The 17,247-nt window shown below is 67.3% G+C and overlaps 1 protein-coding gene across 1 annotated transcript; it reads left to right on the top strand.

Annotated features, from left to right (window-relative positions):
• Positions 1-2,639: 2,639 nt before the first annotated feature.
• Positions 2,640-16,398, top strand: Crispld2 (cysteine rich secretory protein LCCL domain containing 2). Its single transcript, XM_048355542.1, has 12 exons — positions 2,640-2,881; positions 3,745-3,863; positions 4,849-4,981; positions 5,435-5,550; positions 7,364-7,464; positions 9,911-10,051; positions 11,150-11,210; positions 11,928-11,994; positions 12,342-12,472; positions 12,953-12,996; positions 14,261-14,333; positions 16,230-16,398. Exons 1-12 carry the CDS (start codon positions 2,651-2,653, stop codon positions 16,396-16,398), a joined length of 1,386 nt encoding a protein of 461 aa, XP_048211499.1. The 5' UTR covers positions 2,640-2,650.
• Positions 16,399-17,247: the final 849 nt, after the last annotated feature.

Here is a 17,247-nt window from a genome sequence, read left to right as displayed (position 1 = left end):
GTGATCCCAGCTACGCAGGAGGCTGAGATCTGAGGACCACGGTTCAAAGCCGGCCCGGGCAGGAAGGTCTGTGAGACTCTTATCTCCCATTAACCAGCAAAACTCTAGAAGTTGAGCCGCGTGCGGCTCAAGCGGGAGAGTACCAGCGCTGAGTGACAGCGGTAAGGGCTGCCGAGGCCCTGGGTTCAAGCCTCGGCACAGAACGCCGTGCGGGGTTGAGAGCCTGGCTCCCCGGTGGCGGGGGCCGGGAGAGCTTCGCTGGTTCTTCACGGGGCCTCCCGTGTGCTCGGGCGAGCCGGGAGCCGGGAGCGGCTCCGTGGTCCCGGGGCTTTGTTTGGCAATCACACGGGTGAGGTCTGCGGGCGGCTCCGCCCAGCCGGGGCGTGCGGGGGCGCGGCGGGAGGGTCGGGTGCACGCGCAGAGCGGAGGCGCGGGCCTCCCCCCCCCCCCCCGCGTGGCGGGATCCGGGGCGCGGCCGCCCGCACTGGGGCAGCTGCAGGCTGGCGAGAAAGGACCGCCATCTGCGGCCAGCGTGCCGGGACCAGCTGGGCCTTGATGCTGGGCCAGAGGTGTGGCCCAGATGTGCTCCCCCGGGGTCCCCCGAGGCCAGCTGCCTTCCCGAGGGGACGGCGCGTGGGCTCCTCTGGCATCCACCTGCCAGGGCCGTGGTAGCCGGGACCACGCCCCCCCCCCCCCCCCAGAGCCCACCGTGGAGCTCGGGCCTCCCTCAGCCCCCGCTCGCGGCTGCCTGGCGCCCGGTACTGAGGTCAGGATCTCAGCATTCGTATTTGGAGGCGGGGGGGACAGGGTCAAGCTCATAACAGGTGCAGGCATCCTGGAGTCCCGCCCCGGACATGCCGGCCCTGCGGCCCCCGTCCCCTGTTAAAGCCCGTAAGCGCTACGCTTGGCAGGAGCCCCAGGCCGGGCCTCGGCTCCCCCCTCCCCCCGCCGGGAACAGAGCCACGTCCCCTTGGGCTCCGGCCAGGCCCGGCCGCTGTCGGACCCTGTGTAACGGCGCGCTGCAGAAGGCTTGGCCGAGCTCTTAGCGGGCAAGCGGCTCCGGAGCTCCCGGGAGAAGCCGCCGCGGCTGCCTCCCTCTGCCCCGCTCCTCCTGGAGGCTCCGCGGCACCGGTGACCTCAGAACCCCTCTGTATTTGCGTGTTGATGTATACGCATGCAGCGCCACTAGCAGAGTACCCTACAGCTTGTTTTTTAAACTTGTGATTGTATTTTGAACCCTAGCAGAACCCTAGCCGGAGTGTTTTACCTGCTGTGTAATATTCCACCACCGCCACCCCCCAGTACCCTCTGAGGGACACACGTCCGCCAGGTGGTCATCTGGCTGGGCCCGGCGGTCACCTGACCTCACGCTGTGCGTCTGCCTCCACCCCTCACAGTCCTGAAGCACAGGCGGAGGGGGTGGGGGGGGTGGCGGGCTGCCAGGGTGGACGCCGGGTGACGTCGGCTCCGGCTCCCACGTCCTCGCTCAGCGTCAGCGCGTCCCCGCGCCCCTCCCCTGTCCCGGGCTCCCCATGGGCGGGGGCACGTCCCTGGAGAGAGCGCAGGACTCTGGGAACTTGTGTGTTCTTGGTCTGGCTGCCAGCTGGCCTGGCCGGCTCACGGACGCCCCCCACCTCCCCCCCCCAGCCCGGCCCTGGGCTCGCCTCCCTCGGGAGACCACGGTGCACCTAGCGTCACGCTCGGCCCGCCGGCTATTTCTGGGAGCAGGCTCCTGGGGACTGCGGCGTTTCCAGGGTCGGGGGGGGGGGACCTGCGGGCTCTCGGGGCTCTCCCACGCCGGCCCCGCCCCTCGTGCCAGCCCTCTGCTTGCGGGGACGCCCGTCCCGGCCTCCCCGCCCCCACCCGCAGCCCGGTGGCTGCCCTCTGAAGCCCGGTCCTCAGGGGGTGCCGTCACCCTCCCTGTCCAGCTGCATTCTGGCGTCCGGGCCCCAAGATGCCGCTGGCAGCCGGCAGCCTTGCTGGGCTGCGCCGCGTGGGAGCCGGCGCCCCGTCCACCTCCGGGGGCCGCGTCCATCCTGCCCATCCCACTGCCCCGCACAGGGGGCGCCCCAGACCCGTGGGCTGTCGGGAGGGAAGCAGAGGCCAGGCAGGACCCGGAGCGAGTGTTCCGCAGATGCCCAGACGGGGGCTGGGGAGCCCCGAGCCCGGGTCTGCAGGACCGTCAGCTGGGGTCTGAGTCTCTTCGTAGGAGAAGGGGGGCCCCGCCTGCTCATCAGCGAGGGTGTGGGCTAAGGGACGGCCGCCTGCTCCAAGGAGAGGGGAACCGACAGATGCCACGAGGCCACCCCGCTCGCGGAAGCACCCGCAGAGACCGTCCTGGCGGCCGCCCCTTCACCCCGGGAGCGCCGACGCGTGGCAGCAGACTCGCTCCGTGTCCTGAACAAGGCAGCCGGTCCCCTGGGTCGCCGGGACAGGCGATTCCCTCCCCAGGCGGCCTGGGACCAGGCCCACGCCCCCCCCCCCAGCCCCGGCCGGGCAGCTGGAAGCAGGCCTGGCCACGGCCTTCCTCCCTCCCGAAGCCCCGGCGCGAGGCGGCTCCCGGCGTGGCGCTGCTGCCCCCGGTCGGTGCTAACGCGGCGTCTCTCCCGCTCCCTCCCCTCCCTCCAGAGCTGCCCGGAGCTGCGGAGCCATGAGCCGCGTCACCGTCTCCCTGGCGCTGGCCCTGCTGCTGTGCGGGGCCCAGGGCTTCCTCCTGCCCAACGCCACCCGCCTGGAGAGGCTGCTCGGCAAGTACCGGCAGGCCGAGCCCCACGCGCGCGTGCGCAGGGCCATCCCCAGGGAGGACCGCGAGGAGATCCTCATGCTGCACAACAAGCTGCGCGGCCAGGTGTACCCTCCGGCCTCCAACATGGAGTACATGGTACGCGCGGCGGGGCCTCCCTGGGCGGGCCGGCAGCCCGTCCCCTCCCTCAGCCTCTGCCAGACACGCCTGGCTTCCCCGCGGCCACACCTTGGTGGCACCTCAGCCTCTCCACCCAGAAACCAGCCCCAGGGTTCATCAACTGGGGGGGGGGGCGGCTGGGGAGGGACGGGGGAGGGGAGGCCCTGGTGGTCCGGTCCTCGGTGGGCCGGGCCCTTCCTGGCACCGAGGCCTCCGAGGAGGAGCCCCGTCAGTCTGCCTCGGTGTGTGTGTGCGCACGCGCGTGCGTGCACACGCGTCTACGTGCTCGTGCCGGGGCCTGCACTCGGGGCCCTGTGCTCTCGCGCAGCCCTGTTGCTCAAAGCGGGTGCTCTCCCGTCTGAGCCGCTCCGCTTCCCGGGCTGCGGCGTTCTGACTTCTGGGGTGGGGCGTCATGGTGGCTGGCAGGTGGGGTGTCTGACGGGGCCCTGGGCCTTCAGAGACTGCGCTTCTGGGGGAGGGGGAGGGGGAGGGGGAGGGGCGTGGGGAGGGCGGGCTGTGGGATCCCGGAACGTGGCCTCGCTTCTCGGAGCCTAGATTTTCTCTTCTGTGACGTGGGCGTGAGCTTGTCACCCGCAGCCACGGCAGGAAGCGCGTGGCCAGCCCTGTGGGGGGGGGGGGGCTCCGTTCTGCCCTCCCGCCGGTCCCGGCCCCGGCAGAGGCTCCGGCCCCGGAGCTGGGACCACACCCTGGCCCGGCCACGGGTTAAGTAAGCCAGCGGGGGGAAGTTGCGGTTTCCTGCCGCCGCCGCGGGTGGCCGGGCGCTCGTGGCCCGGTCCTCCGTGGCCCTGACCCCTGCCCCTCCCTCCCTCCCCCGCCCGCAGACCTGGGATGAAGAGCTGGAGCGGTCGGCGGCCGCCTGGGCCCAGGAGTGCGTCTGGGAGCACGGCCCGTCCAGCCTGCTGGTGTCCATCGGGCAGAACCTGGCTGTGCACTGGGGCAGGTACGGGCCCCGGGGGCGGGGGGGGCCTGACTCCTGGGGGGTCCTGGGGCTGGGGGAGGGAGGCCCGGTGCCTGTGATCCTGTGTGTTGTTCGGGGGGGGGGGTGTCACGGTCAGCCCCCAGCAAGGTGAGGGTGTGATTGGGCAAGCAACCACACCTCAGGCTTGTGGGGAAACTGAGGCTAGGGGCCAGGAACCCTTCCAGGCGGCTGGCAAAGGGCCTGGGAGTGAGGACGGACCCAGGGGCTCCCAGCTCGGGTTCCCTCCCCAGCCCCGCTTGCTGGAGCCAGCCGGGCCTGCTGCTACAGGACCCGGGGGCCTGTCCTTGTCTTGGGGGGTGGGGGACAGTGGGTTTTCCCCTTACAGCCAGCCAGGGAGCATCCTAGGCCTGGAGTCCTGGATTCGGGGCGCCCGGGCTGGGGTGCGGATTGCCAGCCGCCGATCTGGGTTCCATTCCTAGCAGGGCAAAAGAGAAAAAGCAAGCCAAGGGGACAATGACCCAGGGAGGCTGCGTGGGGCTCAGGCCTTGGTTTCTTCTGGGCGCTGGGGCCGGGCCCCAGGCCGCGCTCCCCCTTCTCCCTGCGCATCCGTGCTGCGCGCTGGTGTGCCCCGAGTCACCCGAGCCCCCACGCGTGGCCAGCACCGTGGGCAAGAGCTCAGGGCTCTCCCTGCCCATGGCGGGCTGTCCCCCGCTCCCCCCCCCCCGCAGCCCCTGGGCGCCCCGCTGGCATTGGGTGGGGGAGCCCCCCCCATCTTCGGGAGCGAGGGCCGTGTTGCGGGCTGCCGGCAGCCCCGGTGGGGCCGGCGTGGGGGCCGGCCGCTCGCCGCCCGGGGGTCCAGCCGTGGTTGGGACGCCCCTCTCGGACTCCGCTCGGGGGCCCGGCGCTGCCCTGCGCGGGGGCATCTGCGGGCCTTCCAGCCGCCGGGGAGCCCTGCCCCCCCCCCGGCCGCGTGCCCCGGGGAGGCTGACGGAGGCCCGTCCCCCAGGTACCGCTCTCCCGGCTTCCACGTGCAGTCCTGGTACGACGAGGTGAAGGACTACACCTACCCCTACCCGCAGGAGTGCAACCCCTGGTGCCCGGAGCGCTGCTCGGGCGCCATGTGCACGCACTACACGCAGGTACGGGCCCGCCTCCCCGCCCCCGCCCCCGCCCCCGCCCCCGCCCCCGCCTCCCTGCCTCCCCCGCCTCCCCGCCCCGCCTCTGCCTCCCCGCCCCCGCCCCCCCGCCCCCGCCCCCGCCCCCGCCCCCCGCCTCCCCGCCCCCGCCTCCCTGCCCCCCGCCCCCCGCCTCCCTGCCCCCCGCCCCCGCCTCCCCGCCCCCCGCCCCCCGCCTCCCCGCCCCCGCCTCCCCGCCCCGCCCCCGCCCCGCCTCCCTGCCCCGCCCCCGCCCCCCCACCCCCGCCACCCAGGCGCCCGGGGTCCTCCGCTGCGCGCCCGCGGCTGGCGTGGGCACCGCACGGGGCGGGTGCTTCGGCGGGTGGGCGTGGCGGCTCTCGGGGCGCCGAGGAGGTCCGGCCCTCGCCCCGGGCGCCCCGCCCCTCGAGCCGTGACGCGCGCACGCCGTCTTTGCAGATCGTCTGGGCCACCACCAACAAGATCGGCTGTGCCGTGCACACCTGCCGCACCATCAACGTCTGGGGCGACCTGTGGGAGAACGCCGTCTACCTCGTGTGCAATTACTCTCCCAAGTGAGAACGCGCGGCCCCGGGGGGAGGTGTCACGCCACCAAAGCGGGCCTCGCGGGGAAGCCTCTGGGCTGTCGCGCGTGACCCGGGCCACCTTCTGCCCTGTCCCCGGCACTCAGGCCTTTTCGCTCTCTCCGCCGTCCCATTCGTTCCTCGTGGACCCAAAGTGGCTGCAGAGCACCTCCGTCCTGTCTTCTCAAGCAGAGAGAAGCAGCAGGGGAGGGAAGGGCTGTCTCCCCGCAGTTCCAAGCCCAGCACACTTTCCCCTTGTCAGTGGCCAGCACCAGGCCAATCGTAGACGGGGAATGCTGTCGCCCTTGTTGGCTTCCGGGGTGCGACTGGTTTTTTTTTTTTTTTTTTTTTTTGGCCAGTCCTGGGCCTTGGACTCAGGGCCTGAGCACTGTCCCTGGCTTCTTCCCACTCAAGGCTAGCACTCTGCCACTTGAGCCACAGCGCCGCTTCTAGCCGTTTTCTGTATATGTGGTGCTGGGGAATCGAACCTAGGGCCTCGTGTATCCGAGGCAGGCACTCTTGCCACTAGGCTATATCCCCAGCCCGCGACTGGTTTTATCTCATCCTGTCGTGTGGGCAGCCCACAGGGTCTTTTCCCCAAAAAACATAGCATAGCTAGCACCCCAGGACGAGGTGTTCAGTCTGGGCCCCGTTGCTCTGTGTCCCCCGGGGCCCCCTTGCCCTGCGTGCACCCGCTCGTCCCGCCTCTCGCTCCTCCTTGGTGGCTGGTGGCGCCCGCGCGCCGCCCCTGGGCAGCCGCTGGCCCTGTGTGCAGCCTGGGGTCTCCACGCCGGCCGCCGGCCCGGCCGCCAGCCCAGCCCAGGGCGCTGCCCGGTGGGCTCGCTGACCGAGGCAGGCGGGCAGCAGGAGCTCATCCATCGGCCCCGAGGCAGGCGTGCTGGAAGGGGAGCCTCCGGGGTCTGCAGGGCCCCCCCCCCGGCGTGGGGCCCCCCGGGGTGGGATTCGTGGGGAGAGCTGCTGTGGCATGGGGACACGGCTGGCTTTGTCGGGTGCTGGGGTTTGTGCTCAGGGCCTCCTCCCCGGCCCGGGCAGCGCCCCCCCCCCAGCCCGCGTGGGTGCCTGGGCAGCAGGCACACCCCACCACGCCCGGCTCCCCGCGGAGAAGGGGTCTTGTAAACTGCCCCGCCCTGACTGGTTTCAAAGCACCACCCCTCGACCTCCGCTTCCCGCGTAGCCAGGGTTACAGGTGCGGGACACCGGGCCTGGCGCGGGGGACAAAGGCCGGCAGACCCAGCGGAAGCCAAGCCTGGCCGTCATCGTCAGCAGCGTCCCCCCCTTCCCTTCCTGGGAACGGCGGGGCTCGCGGCCCGCGGTCTGGGGGTGTCCCCGCGGTCTGGGGGTGTCCCCGGCTGACGGTCCGTCCCGGGGCCAGTTGCCGGGGTCGGGCCTGGCGGGTGAGCAGATGGCCGCCTTCTCTCGGGTGCTTCCGTGTGCTCGTGGGGCTCATCTTACGGGGCCAGGCCCCCACCCTCGTGACCTCTGACCCTGTCCTTCCGGGGAGCCCCCGCGGCCTGGCTCCCCGCCACGGGGCGGACGGTGGGAGGCCGGGCGTGGGCGGGCCTCGCCGCGCCCGCGGGGTGGGCGGCGGCCGGGCAGCGCGGGTGTGGCGTCTGCCCCGCTCTCGGGACGAGGCCCCGGGTGGCATCTTGGCATCGGGTCCCCTGGCCTGGGCGCCTGGTGCCCACGACGGCCGTGCCCTCGCGCACGGGGCCCTGCGCGCCTTCCTCCCCGGTCCCGGGTCCCGGGAGCGGCCGAGCTGACCGCCCTTCCGCTCTGTCCCCAGGGGGAACTGGATCGGAGAAGCCCCCTACAAGACCGGCCGGCCCTGCTCCGAGTGCCCGCCCAGCTTCGGGGGAGGCTGCAGGAACAACCTGTGCTACCGAGGTAGGCTGGGCTTCCCGCGGACCCACGGACCCACGGTCACGGGGGGTGGGGGGGGACGGGACCCACAGAGCCCCGCCCCACTCGGAGCTCGGCCTGGCCCCCGGAGACCCCGACGCCCAGGGACTCCGGCCAGACTCCCGAGCCGAGTGTGGACCACTGCTCCCAGGCTGCCTGACACAGCCGAGACAGCGGAGGCCCGGACAAGCCCACGGGCTGCGGAGGGGGGCTGCGCACACGCGCGCACACACATACGCACGCACACACACGCACACTGCTCTGGTCGTTAGCGTGCGTTCTCGGTGCGTACAGCGAGTCTCGCGTTCGGAGTCCACGCTCTTCTCGGGGTTTGGAGGCCCTGTCCCTGACCCACGGGGCTGCCTAGGGTCTGCGGCGGGGCTTTGTGTTCCTCGTCGCTCCGTCGGCAGCCCAGAGCTGACCGATGCACCTTGCAGGGCAGGGGGTAGAGGGGGCGGCGGGCGGCGGGGTGGGGGGGGGGGGCGACTCTCTTCCAGTACCTTCCCCAACAGGACGTGGGGTCATCTGGTGACTCTGGGTGAAGGCCTAGGGGAAAGACACCGACCCGTGACTTGACCTTTGTTATTTGTGCCAGTCCTGGGTCTTGAACTCAGGGTCTGGGTGCTGTCTCTGAGCTTTTCCACTCTAGGGTAGTGCTTTGCTACTTGAGCCACAGCTCCACTTCTGGCTTTTTTTTTTTTTTTTTTGGTTTTTGTCTTTTTGCCAGTCCTAGGCCTTGAACTCAGGGTCTGAGCCCTGTCCCTGGCTTCTTTTTGCTCTGCCACTTGAGCCACAGCGCCACTTCTGGCCGTTTTCTGTATGTGTGGTGCTGGGGAATCGAACCCAGGGCTTCGTGTATACGAGGCGAGCGCTCTTGCCACTAGGCCACCTTCCCAGCTCCACTTCTGGCTTTTTGGGGGCTCGTTGGGGAGTCTCACAGACTTTCCTGTCTGCGCTGGCTTTGAACCGGGATCCTGAGCTCTCAGCTTCCTCGGTGGCTGGCGTGACGGGCCTGAGCCAGTGCGCCAGGCTTGGCGGGGTGTTTTGACTTCTCGGCGGGATGCGTCGCCACGCGCGGGCTTGGAATCTTTACGTCCTGGCTCTTTTTCTGGGTTAGCCGCGTGTGGCCCCCGCTCTCCACGGCGGTTCGTGGCTGACTGGCCCCCGTGGGCACGTCCTGGGCGGTCAGGGGACGGCGCGCCCCCGGGGAAGGGGTCTGCCTGCGTCGTCTGCTCTGACGACCCGTTCGTGCCCAGCTCCCGGGCCGCGGCTCTCCCGCAGCGGCGCTTCCTGGGGTCCCCACGCTGCTGGTCACCCCTCCTCCGGGGCCTGCCGGACTCCCGAGGCAGACACGCTCCCCCCCCACACCCCCATCGCCCCCAAACTCCTCCCGAGCGTTACGCTCCGGGTGGCACGCGGCAGGCGCGTCCCGCGTGTTTTGGAACAGACGCACCCCGATTTCCCCAGGGCGCTTTCAGGGAGCCCCCGCCCAGGGCCCTCGGGTGCCGGCGTGCACGCCCAGCGCCACCCCGTCTTTCTTTCTTGCTCTCGAGTGGAGGGCGCCAGCCTCGCGGGCAGGCATGGAGGTTTGCTTAGCTAATCGTGCAGAGCTCTGTCCCCAGAGCGGCTCCCCCGTCTGAGCTCCGCGGGCGTGCGGGGGCCGGAGGGCCGTGGCCGTCACCAGGCCGTGGATTTGAGGAGGAGGAGGGAGAGGTCCCTCCCACCCCGTCACCTCGGACGTGAATGACGCAGGGGGCTTAGGGACCTGACCCGGCCGGTGGGGCCCCGCTGGGTGCGGGGCAGCCGGTCTCCGGCCCGTGAGATGGGCCCAGCGTGTTTCCTAAGAGGAGGCTGGGGAGGACTGAGCGCTGTGTGGGGACCCCGTGACCCTGGCCTGGAGTAGCGCGGTGACTCACGTGACTCAGCGCTAGCCTTGAGCAACGACGCCCCGGAGCAGCGCCCGGGCCTTGAGTCCCCGCCTCCTCCTCTTCCTCCTCTTGTTTGTTCTCTTGTGGTAGCACTGGGCTTTGAACTCAGGGCCTTGGAGACGCCTCGAGGCGTGAGCTGCGGGGGCGGGAGGGCAGCGCGTGCTTGGGTGGGGGAGGAGGGGGGCGGTTGAGCGGCCGTCCCAGCCCGGGGGCTGCGGCTCGGGCCCGGCAGCTGGGGATGGCTCTCGAGGCTGCGGCGACAACTGGAGGCGGGTCAGGAAGCCACTCTGGTCACCTAGGGCCAGGCGGGGACCGGGCGGCTCACCTGGGCTCACCTGCCGCGCTGGGCAGCGAGCGGGCGGAGGCCCCCCCCCGCCCCCCCCCACTGCCTCCTCGCCATCAAGCAGCTCTTTGAGAAACCGAACCGCAAACGCGTCTGGTTTTTTAAAGTGCATTTCTGTCGAACCCCACTGTCGTCCTCCCCCCGCCCCCCCCCCATGAAGAGCCCGCCAAGCAGAAACCCGAGACAGACGAGATGAATGAGGTGGAGACGGCGCCCGCGCCCAAGGAGACGGCCGACCGGCTCCAGCCCAGGGTGGTCAGGCCCACGAAACCCAAGAAGACCCCCGCCGTCAGCTACATGAGTGAGTCTGTGTCCCCTCGCCCCCCCCATGCCCTCTCAGCCACCTCGGAGAGCGGGGGGCTGGAGGCCGGAGGCCTTCAGGTTGACAGAGGGGAGGAGGTGGGGGGCGGCTGGCCAGGTTCAACCTGTAAGTCGTTACTTGAAAATTATATATATATATACATATACATATATAGTGTGTGTGTGCACACACGCATGCACGCACATGCGTGCCAGTCCTGGACCTTGAACTCAGGGCCTGGGCACTATCCCCAAACGTTCGTCTTACTCCAGGCTAGTGCTCTACCACTTGAGCCACGGCTCCACTTCTGGCGTTTCGGTAGCTAATTGGAGATAAGGGTCTCGTGGGCTTCCTTGCCCGGGCTGGGTTCAAACCACAATCATTAGCTCTCAGCCTCCAGAGTAGCGGGGGTTAAAGGCACGAGCCACTGGTGAAAATGCCATTTTGAAGTCATCCAAAGCAAGCACTGGGGGCTGGGAAGGTGGCCTAGTGGCAAGAGTGCTCACCTTGTATACATGAAGCCCTGGGTTCGATTCCTCACCACCACATATATATAGAAAAAGCCAGGAGTGGGCTGGGAATATGGCCTAGTGGCAAGAGTGCTCGCCTCCTATACATGAGGCCCTGGGTTCGATTCCCCAGCACCACATGTATAGAAAACGGCCAGAAGGGGCTCTGTGGCTCAGGTGGCAGAGTGCTAGCCTTGAGCAAAAGGAAGCCGGGGACAGTGCTCAGGCCCTGAGTTCAAGGCCCAGGACTGGCAAAAAAAAAAAAAAACACAACACAAAGGCAAGCTGGAGCAGGAGGGCTTAGGTGGCACTGTCCCCAAGCCAGCGTCCTCTCCAAGGGGTCCGGGGGGCAGACGGAGGGCGTCTCCCGGGCTCCCTGCCTCTCGGGAGAAGGCACACAGGCATCGCGGCCTCCACCCTGCAACGCTGTGCAGGCAGCGGGGGTCATCTCCTCCACGTCAGGGTGGTCCTGCGGATGCTTGCTCCGGTCCTCACGTGATTCCAGAACATTCCGGAACGTTCCTGGGAAGGGGGGCCGGCTCCTGGCTTCTTCCTGTGACAGACGCTTATTTCCACGTCTCTCCTCTAGCCCAGGACATCGGCTGTGACACCCAGATGAAGAACAAGTGCAGAGGGTCCACGTGCAACCGGTGAGAGGTCGCCCTTCCCGCCCTGTCCCCGGGACGGAGGCTCCGCCTCCCCCCACCCGAGCCCCACCTCGTGGACACGGGAGGGGAAATGGTTCACTGGAGAGAGGAGTCTCATGGACTGTCCTGTCCCGGCGTCCCGAGGGGCCGGGAGTACAGGCGTGAGCCGCAGCGCCCGGCCGCACCCACCGCCCAGGCCGCTGTGCAGGAACCGCGAGCTGGCCGTTTCCCTGTCGCCCGCTGGCTGCTTCTGTTCCCACACTTACGCACCGGTGCCCGCACGTCGGTGTGACCGTGGCTTTTTGCTTGGGGTGTGAGGGAAGTCCAGCGTCCCCCGGGAGCCCGGAGTCTTTCCGGAAGGTGGGCGTTTGCTCTGGTCTGCGTGACGCACGCAGCGGGGCCTTGTAGACGGAGGGAGCGCGTCCGTCTCGTCCACGGGGCCGGAGGCCACCCCCACTCTCTGCGGTGGGTCGCGGGTTCTCCTCCAGACCTGAGCACGCCGCCGACTCTCGCGATACCGTGTGTGTGAACGTGAACCTGGGTGCGCCGGGGCAGCTCGGGATGGAGCGCGCGCGGGGCTCTGGGTTGGGTCCACACCCCAGGACCACGCCGGAGCGCTTCTAACCCGAGTAACAGACCCGGAGGGGAAGAAGACGGGCGCGGCCGAGGCCGCGGGACGGATGGAGGGCGTCGCTGAGCGGCTTCTGTGTCCTCCTGCAGGTACCGGTGCCCGGCAGGCTGTCTCGCGAGCAAGGCGAAGGTGTTCGGATCCCTGTTTTACGAGAGTGTACGTGCGATCCGTGTTTCTTTCGGGGGCTCCCGCGGAAGCCGGGTGCCGCTTTGAGGGAGGTGGGCGGCTCTCCCGGGAGGCGGGCTCCGCGCCCCTTGGGCCTGGCCCGCGCCCGCCTCCCCGGCTGTGGTTAGCACGCTCCGGCGGGCGGCGAGAAAGGGCGGCTTGTGACTCCCCTCGGTGGCTGCAGCAGCCCGGAAGAGTGCGGAAAGATAAGCAGCAGGGAACAAGGCCGTGGTTGGCCCGGGGGGCGACGGCCGGGGGCCGGGCGGGCTTGGGTTGGCTTCAGAGGCGGGGACAGGAATCTCGGTGTCCCTGACGGGGATTAATTCGGACTCCCGCAGGCTTCCAGCATCTGCCGGGCCGCCCTCCACCACGGCGTCCTGGACGACCGAGGGGGCCTGGTGGACATCACCAGGAACGGCATGGCGCCCTTCTTCGTCAAGTCCCAGAAGAACGGCGTGGAGTCCCTGAGGTAGCGGCTCGGGGCCCCCGGGGGGCCCTTCCCGGCTGCACAAGGGGTGCTGGAGGGAGGGAAGGGAGCGGGGCGCGGGGCCTGACCAAGGGCAGGCGCCGTCCTCACAGACCCGAGGGGTGCGGGCCCCGCGGCCGCCGCCACCCGGGGTGAGGGAGGCCAGGAGAGCCGAGTGCGAATCCCAGCGCTCCGGGCGCACATCGGGCCGCCCGCTCCAGCCGGCTCCGCACCCCTGCAGCGACGACACGGCGACCGCGGCGCTCCTCCCAACCTTGTGCATTTGGAAGTCTCATTTTAACAGGGGCTCTGTCGACGTCACCGGGCTGCCACAGGAGGCCTTAGTGGGAGACGTTAAGGGGCCTTGTTCTAGAATATTCTGAGAACGGTCAGGCTCTTAAGCCAGGAGAGGGGAAGTGGGAGTTGGGATGTGCTCCGTTAGGGGATTTCCTGTGCACCCTGACCTCGTGTCTTCTCTTCCAGCAAATACAAGCCTTCCAGTTCGTTCCTGGTGTCAAAGGTGAAAGGTAGGCTGGCGGGCCATCGGTTGTGCGCGTCCCACGGGGGCCGGGGCGACAGGCAGGTTTCCTTTGTAGCAATGGGGTCTGGTAAATCCTTTTGCTCCCTGAGTCTTTCTGATCTCGGCCTCCTGAGTAGCTGGGATTACAGGTGTGGCCGCTGTGCCTGGCCTCCGGGCCAGCTTTTTCTACTGCTCGGGGTATGACCCCCTGCAGGATGGGGTGAGTACACAGGAGAGTGTGTGGTCCGCCCTGGGCCGCGCTACGGGGAGGTGGCTCTTGTCCTTTACCTGGGGCAAAAACATCTGGCTAGCTGTCCTCACAAAAATGCTTAGTGCTGCTTCCCCCTCCGCCCATTACAAAACATTTTAAAGTTAGCTTAAAAATAGAGAAACGGGCTGGGAATATGGCCTAGTGGCAAGAGCGCTTGCCTCCTACACATGAAGCTCTCGGTTCGATTCCCCAGCACCACATATATGGAAAACGGCCAGAAGGGGCGCTGTGGCTCAGGTGGCAGAGTGCTAGCCTTGAGCGGGAAGAAGCCAGGGACAGTGCTCAGGCCCTGAGTCCAAGGCCCAGGACTGGCCAAAAAAAAAAAAAAAAAAAGTACAGAGAAACCTCTTCAGAGGTGTTTATAAAGCATTAACTTGACCTAATCCGTTACTGGAGCTGAGAAAGCCAGTCCCTTCGGTAGCTCCGGAATTCCCTGGCGGACCTGGGGGACAGACTGCAGTGCACGGGCCTAGACCTGCCCGACACCTGTTTCTGTCCGTGAGGTGTCATCGGGCCCCAGCCGTGCCCGTTTGTGTACGCGTCACCGTGGCTGCCTCGGCCACCCCAGCGGGCCGGCTGCACTGACACAGACTCTAGGGCCCCCCCCCCCCAAGGGGGAGACAGGAAAAAGGTCTCCAGGTGCGGCAGTAGTTGTGCACACTTGTAACACTAGCGGCTCGGGAGGCGGAGGCGGCAGGAGAATGGGGAGCTCTCTGCAAGCTGGGCCACCCAGGGAGAAGCCCCCTCAAAAAGCAAGAAGGCCGGCCCCGGCGCAGCCGAGGACGGGCTCCCGGACACCCACAGCTGTCGTGGGAGGAGCAGAGCGCCCCGTCTCAGGGCCCCCAGCGGCCCGTCTGCCTCCTGAGCCGCAGCCGCCCGCCACGAGCGGGGACCGGCTGCAAAACGAGAGGCACCGCAGGCACAGACGGCACGGGGGTGGGGGGGGGTCCCTGAGCAGCCGGCCGGGGCCTGACGCGCCCCTCCGTGTTCCCGTCCCCAGAGCAGGCCCTGGACTGCTACGCCACGGTCGCGCAGCTCTGCCCGTTTGCGAAGCCGGCTACCCACTGCCCACGGTAAGGCGGCGGGGCGCGGGCGGCGGGCTCTCTCGTCTGGTGTGCCAGGGCCGTCCCCGATCTCACGGCTCAAGTCCAGGGCCCTCCGGCCTTCCTCTGGTGGGTGCGGGGTCCCGGGTTCCTGAACCCCGTGGATGTAACCAAGAGCGCGCCAGGTCCCCTCCAGGTCCTGATGACTCACCCCCAACCCCCACCTTTGTCGTTCTCCTCCGGAGACCCTTCTAGAGCTCTGGGAGTGGCTTGTCACGTGTCCCCTTAGATTTTAGTACAAGGAAATGATTTCAGAGAAATACAAAGAAAAACTCGACAGAGTACAGGGGTCCAAAGTGTAAAGCTCCTGACCTGTTATTCCAGCAGAAGTAGGAAAATTTGAGGGTTTTTTTGGAAGGAGGTCTACATGAACACACCCCTTTCCCTGCCTGCCCCCCTTCCTTTCCCCCTGAGAAGCCTCCTCAGCCCTAAGAAGCCTGCTGTGTCTGGGCCAGATGGCTTCCGGGTGCCATTTTGGTTTCTTGGTCCCTGGGCTCCAGCTTGTGGTCAAGTGCTCTAGATAAACACAAAAGGCCTTTTCTTAAGTAAAGCTTGGCTTTTTCCTGGTTGGAGCTCGCCAGCCACCCCGTTCCACCCAGTTCCAGGCGCTCCAAGCGGCAGATCTACCCTGTCCCTACCCAGGTTATCAGCACCCCTTCCTGGAATATTCCATGAGTCACCACAGGGAGCCCCTCCCCCGCCCCCCGCGGGGGGGGCGTGCCGGGAGTGGCATGCGTGTGGATTTCGGTCTGCACGCTGGACCCCAGTATGGACTCCATGTGCTGCACTCCTCTCTCTTAGCTATTTGATCCCCTTTTGTTTCCTTGCTTCGGTGTCTTCCTGCGTGTGAGATCTTTCTTTAAGCACACACGTGCCTTTCATCTAGAAAGTTAGATCGCAACATTCAAATGGAAAGAACCAGCTCAGGACATCTGGGTGTCTTAGGTTCCCTTCCCCTTCCCCTTCTCTTCCCTTCCCCTTCCCCTTCCCTTCCCTTCCCCCTTCCCTTCTCCCTTCCCTTCCCTTCCCTTCCCCCTTCCTTTCCCTCCCCTCCCCCTCCCCTCCCTTCCCTTCTCTTTCCTTCCTCCTTCCCTTCCCTTCCCTTCCTGTCTCTCCCCTCCCCTCCCCTCCCTTCCCTTCCCTTTCCCTCCCCTCCCTTCCCTTCCCCTCTCCTCCCTTCCCTTCCCCCTTCCCTTCTCCCTCCCCTCTCCTTCCCTCCCCTCCCCTCCCTTCCCTTCCCTCCCCTCCCCTCCCCTCCCTTCCCTTCCCTTCCCTTCCTTTTCCCCCTCCCTTCCCTTCCCTTCTCCCCTTCCATTCCCTTCCCTTCTCCCTTCCCTTCCCCCTTCCTTTCCCCTCCCCTCCTCTCCCTTCCCTTCTCTTCTCTTCCTACTTCCCTTTCCTTCCCCCTTCTCTTCCCTCCCCTCCCCTCCCTTCCTTTCCCTTCCCTTCCCTTCCCTCCCCTCCCCTCCCTTCCCTTCCCTTCCCTTCCCCTCCCCTCCCCTCCCTTCCTTTCCCTTTTCCTCTCCTCTCTTCCCTTCCCTTCTCCCTTCCCTTCCCTCCCCTCCCCTCCCCTCCCCTTCCCTCCCTTCTCTTCCTTTCCCTTCCCTTCCCCTCCCCTCCCTTCCCCTTCCTTCCCCCTCCTCCCTTCCCTTCCCTTCCCTTCCCTTTCCCCTTCCCTTCCCCCTTCCCTTCCCTTCCCTTCCTTTCCCTTCCCTTCCCCCTTTCCTTCTCTTCCCTTCCCTTCTCCCTTCCCTTCCCTTCCTTTCCCTTCCCTTCCCCCTTCCCTTCCTTTCCCTTCCCTTTTCCCTCCCCTCCCCTTCCCTTCCCTTTTCCCTCCCCTCATAAATGCTGCTGCTTCCTTTCCAGAATCCTCTGTCCGGCCGGCTGTCGGGACCAGCCACCCCACTGGGCCTCTGTGTTTGGCAGCAACATCTACGCTGATGTGAGTAGGGCCCTTGGTGCCCCTCAGCCCCGTGGAGCCCAGCATCCCGCGGGGCTCTGTGGCCTCATCTTACCAGACTGCCCTTCCGTTTGAAAGTTCCCTGCTTCACAAACCCCCTCTTCCCGGTGCTTCCTGGTCTTTCCGGAGCTCCCGGTACATTTCCAGGAACCCCAGGCACCCAGAGAAAGCACAAATGACCCCCGTCCACCCGCGGGGCTGGAGCTCCTGTTCGGTCCCTGCGAACTCCAGCAGGGCGCTTAGCCCTTGAGCCCCGCAAGGCGGCCGGTGCCTGCAGAGGCCCAGGCCCGGGGTGCCCGGGCTCCTCCTCCGCTGTCTGCAGCCCGAGGGGGCTCTCCAGCTCGTGGGCCGCTCAGGGAGCCGCCCAGAGCTGGGGGAATCTTTGAGCTCTAGAATGTCACGGCTAGATGGGCCACACCGGGCCCCCAGCCGGCCGTTCACGCAGCCCCCCCCTCCCCGCTCTGCATCGCGGCTCCCCTCCCCGCCGCCACCTGCCTCTGGGGCCACAAGGCCAGGACTGCCTTGGTGACTCAGCTTTCCCCGCCACCCCCCCCCCCCCCCCGTCGTTTTCCTTTGCTCTTTACGAGGCTCCCCCGCTCCTTCTTGAAGCTGTGCAGCTGAGCTAGAGTTCCCTGTGTCCAGACGTTTATGAGGGAGCGGAAGGAAGGACGTGTATCGGTTGTTAATGAAGTGTTTGCACCAAATATTACAATCAAAAGGCAGAGATTGTGAGTTTTAAGGTGATCTAGAAATGAAAGGATGGGCAAAGCGATTCCAGTCAAATGCAAAAGGAAAAAGAAAAAGGAAGGAGGGGCAAGGATGTGCAGTTTAATCGTACTGGATGGGACAAAGCAATTCCTTATGCAAGAACACTTACAAAGAAGATCTGGAAGTCACGTCTGTGTGCGGCAAACGACATAGCTG

Source organism: Perognathus longimembris, chromosome 10, assembly GCF_023159225.1.
Source record: "Perognathus longimembris pacificus isolate PPM17 chromosome 10, ASM2315922v1, whole genome shotgun sequence".
In the NCBI taxonomy this organism is placed as follows: domain Eukaryota; kingdom Metazoa; phylum Chordata; class Mammalia; order Rodentia; family Heteromyidae; genus Perognathus; species Perognathus longimembris.
This window is presented reverse-complemented; position numbering and strand designations above follow the sequence as displayed.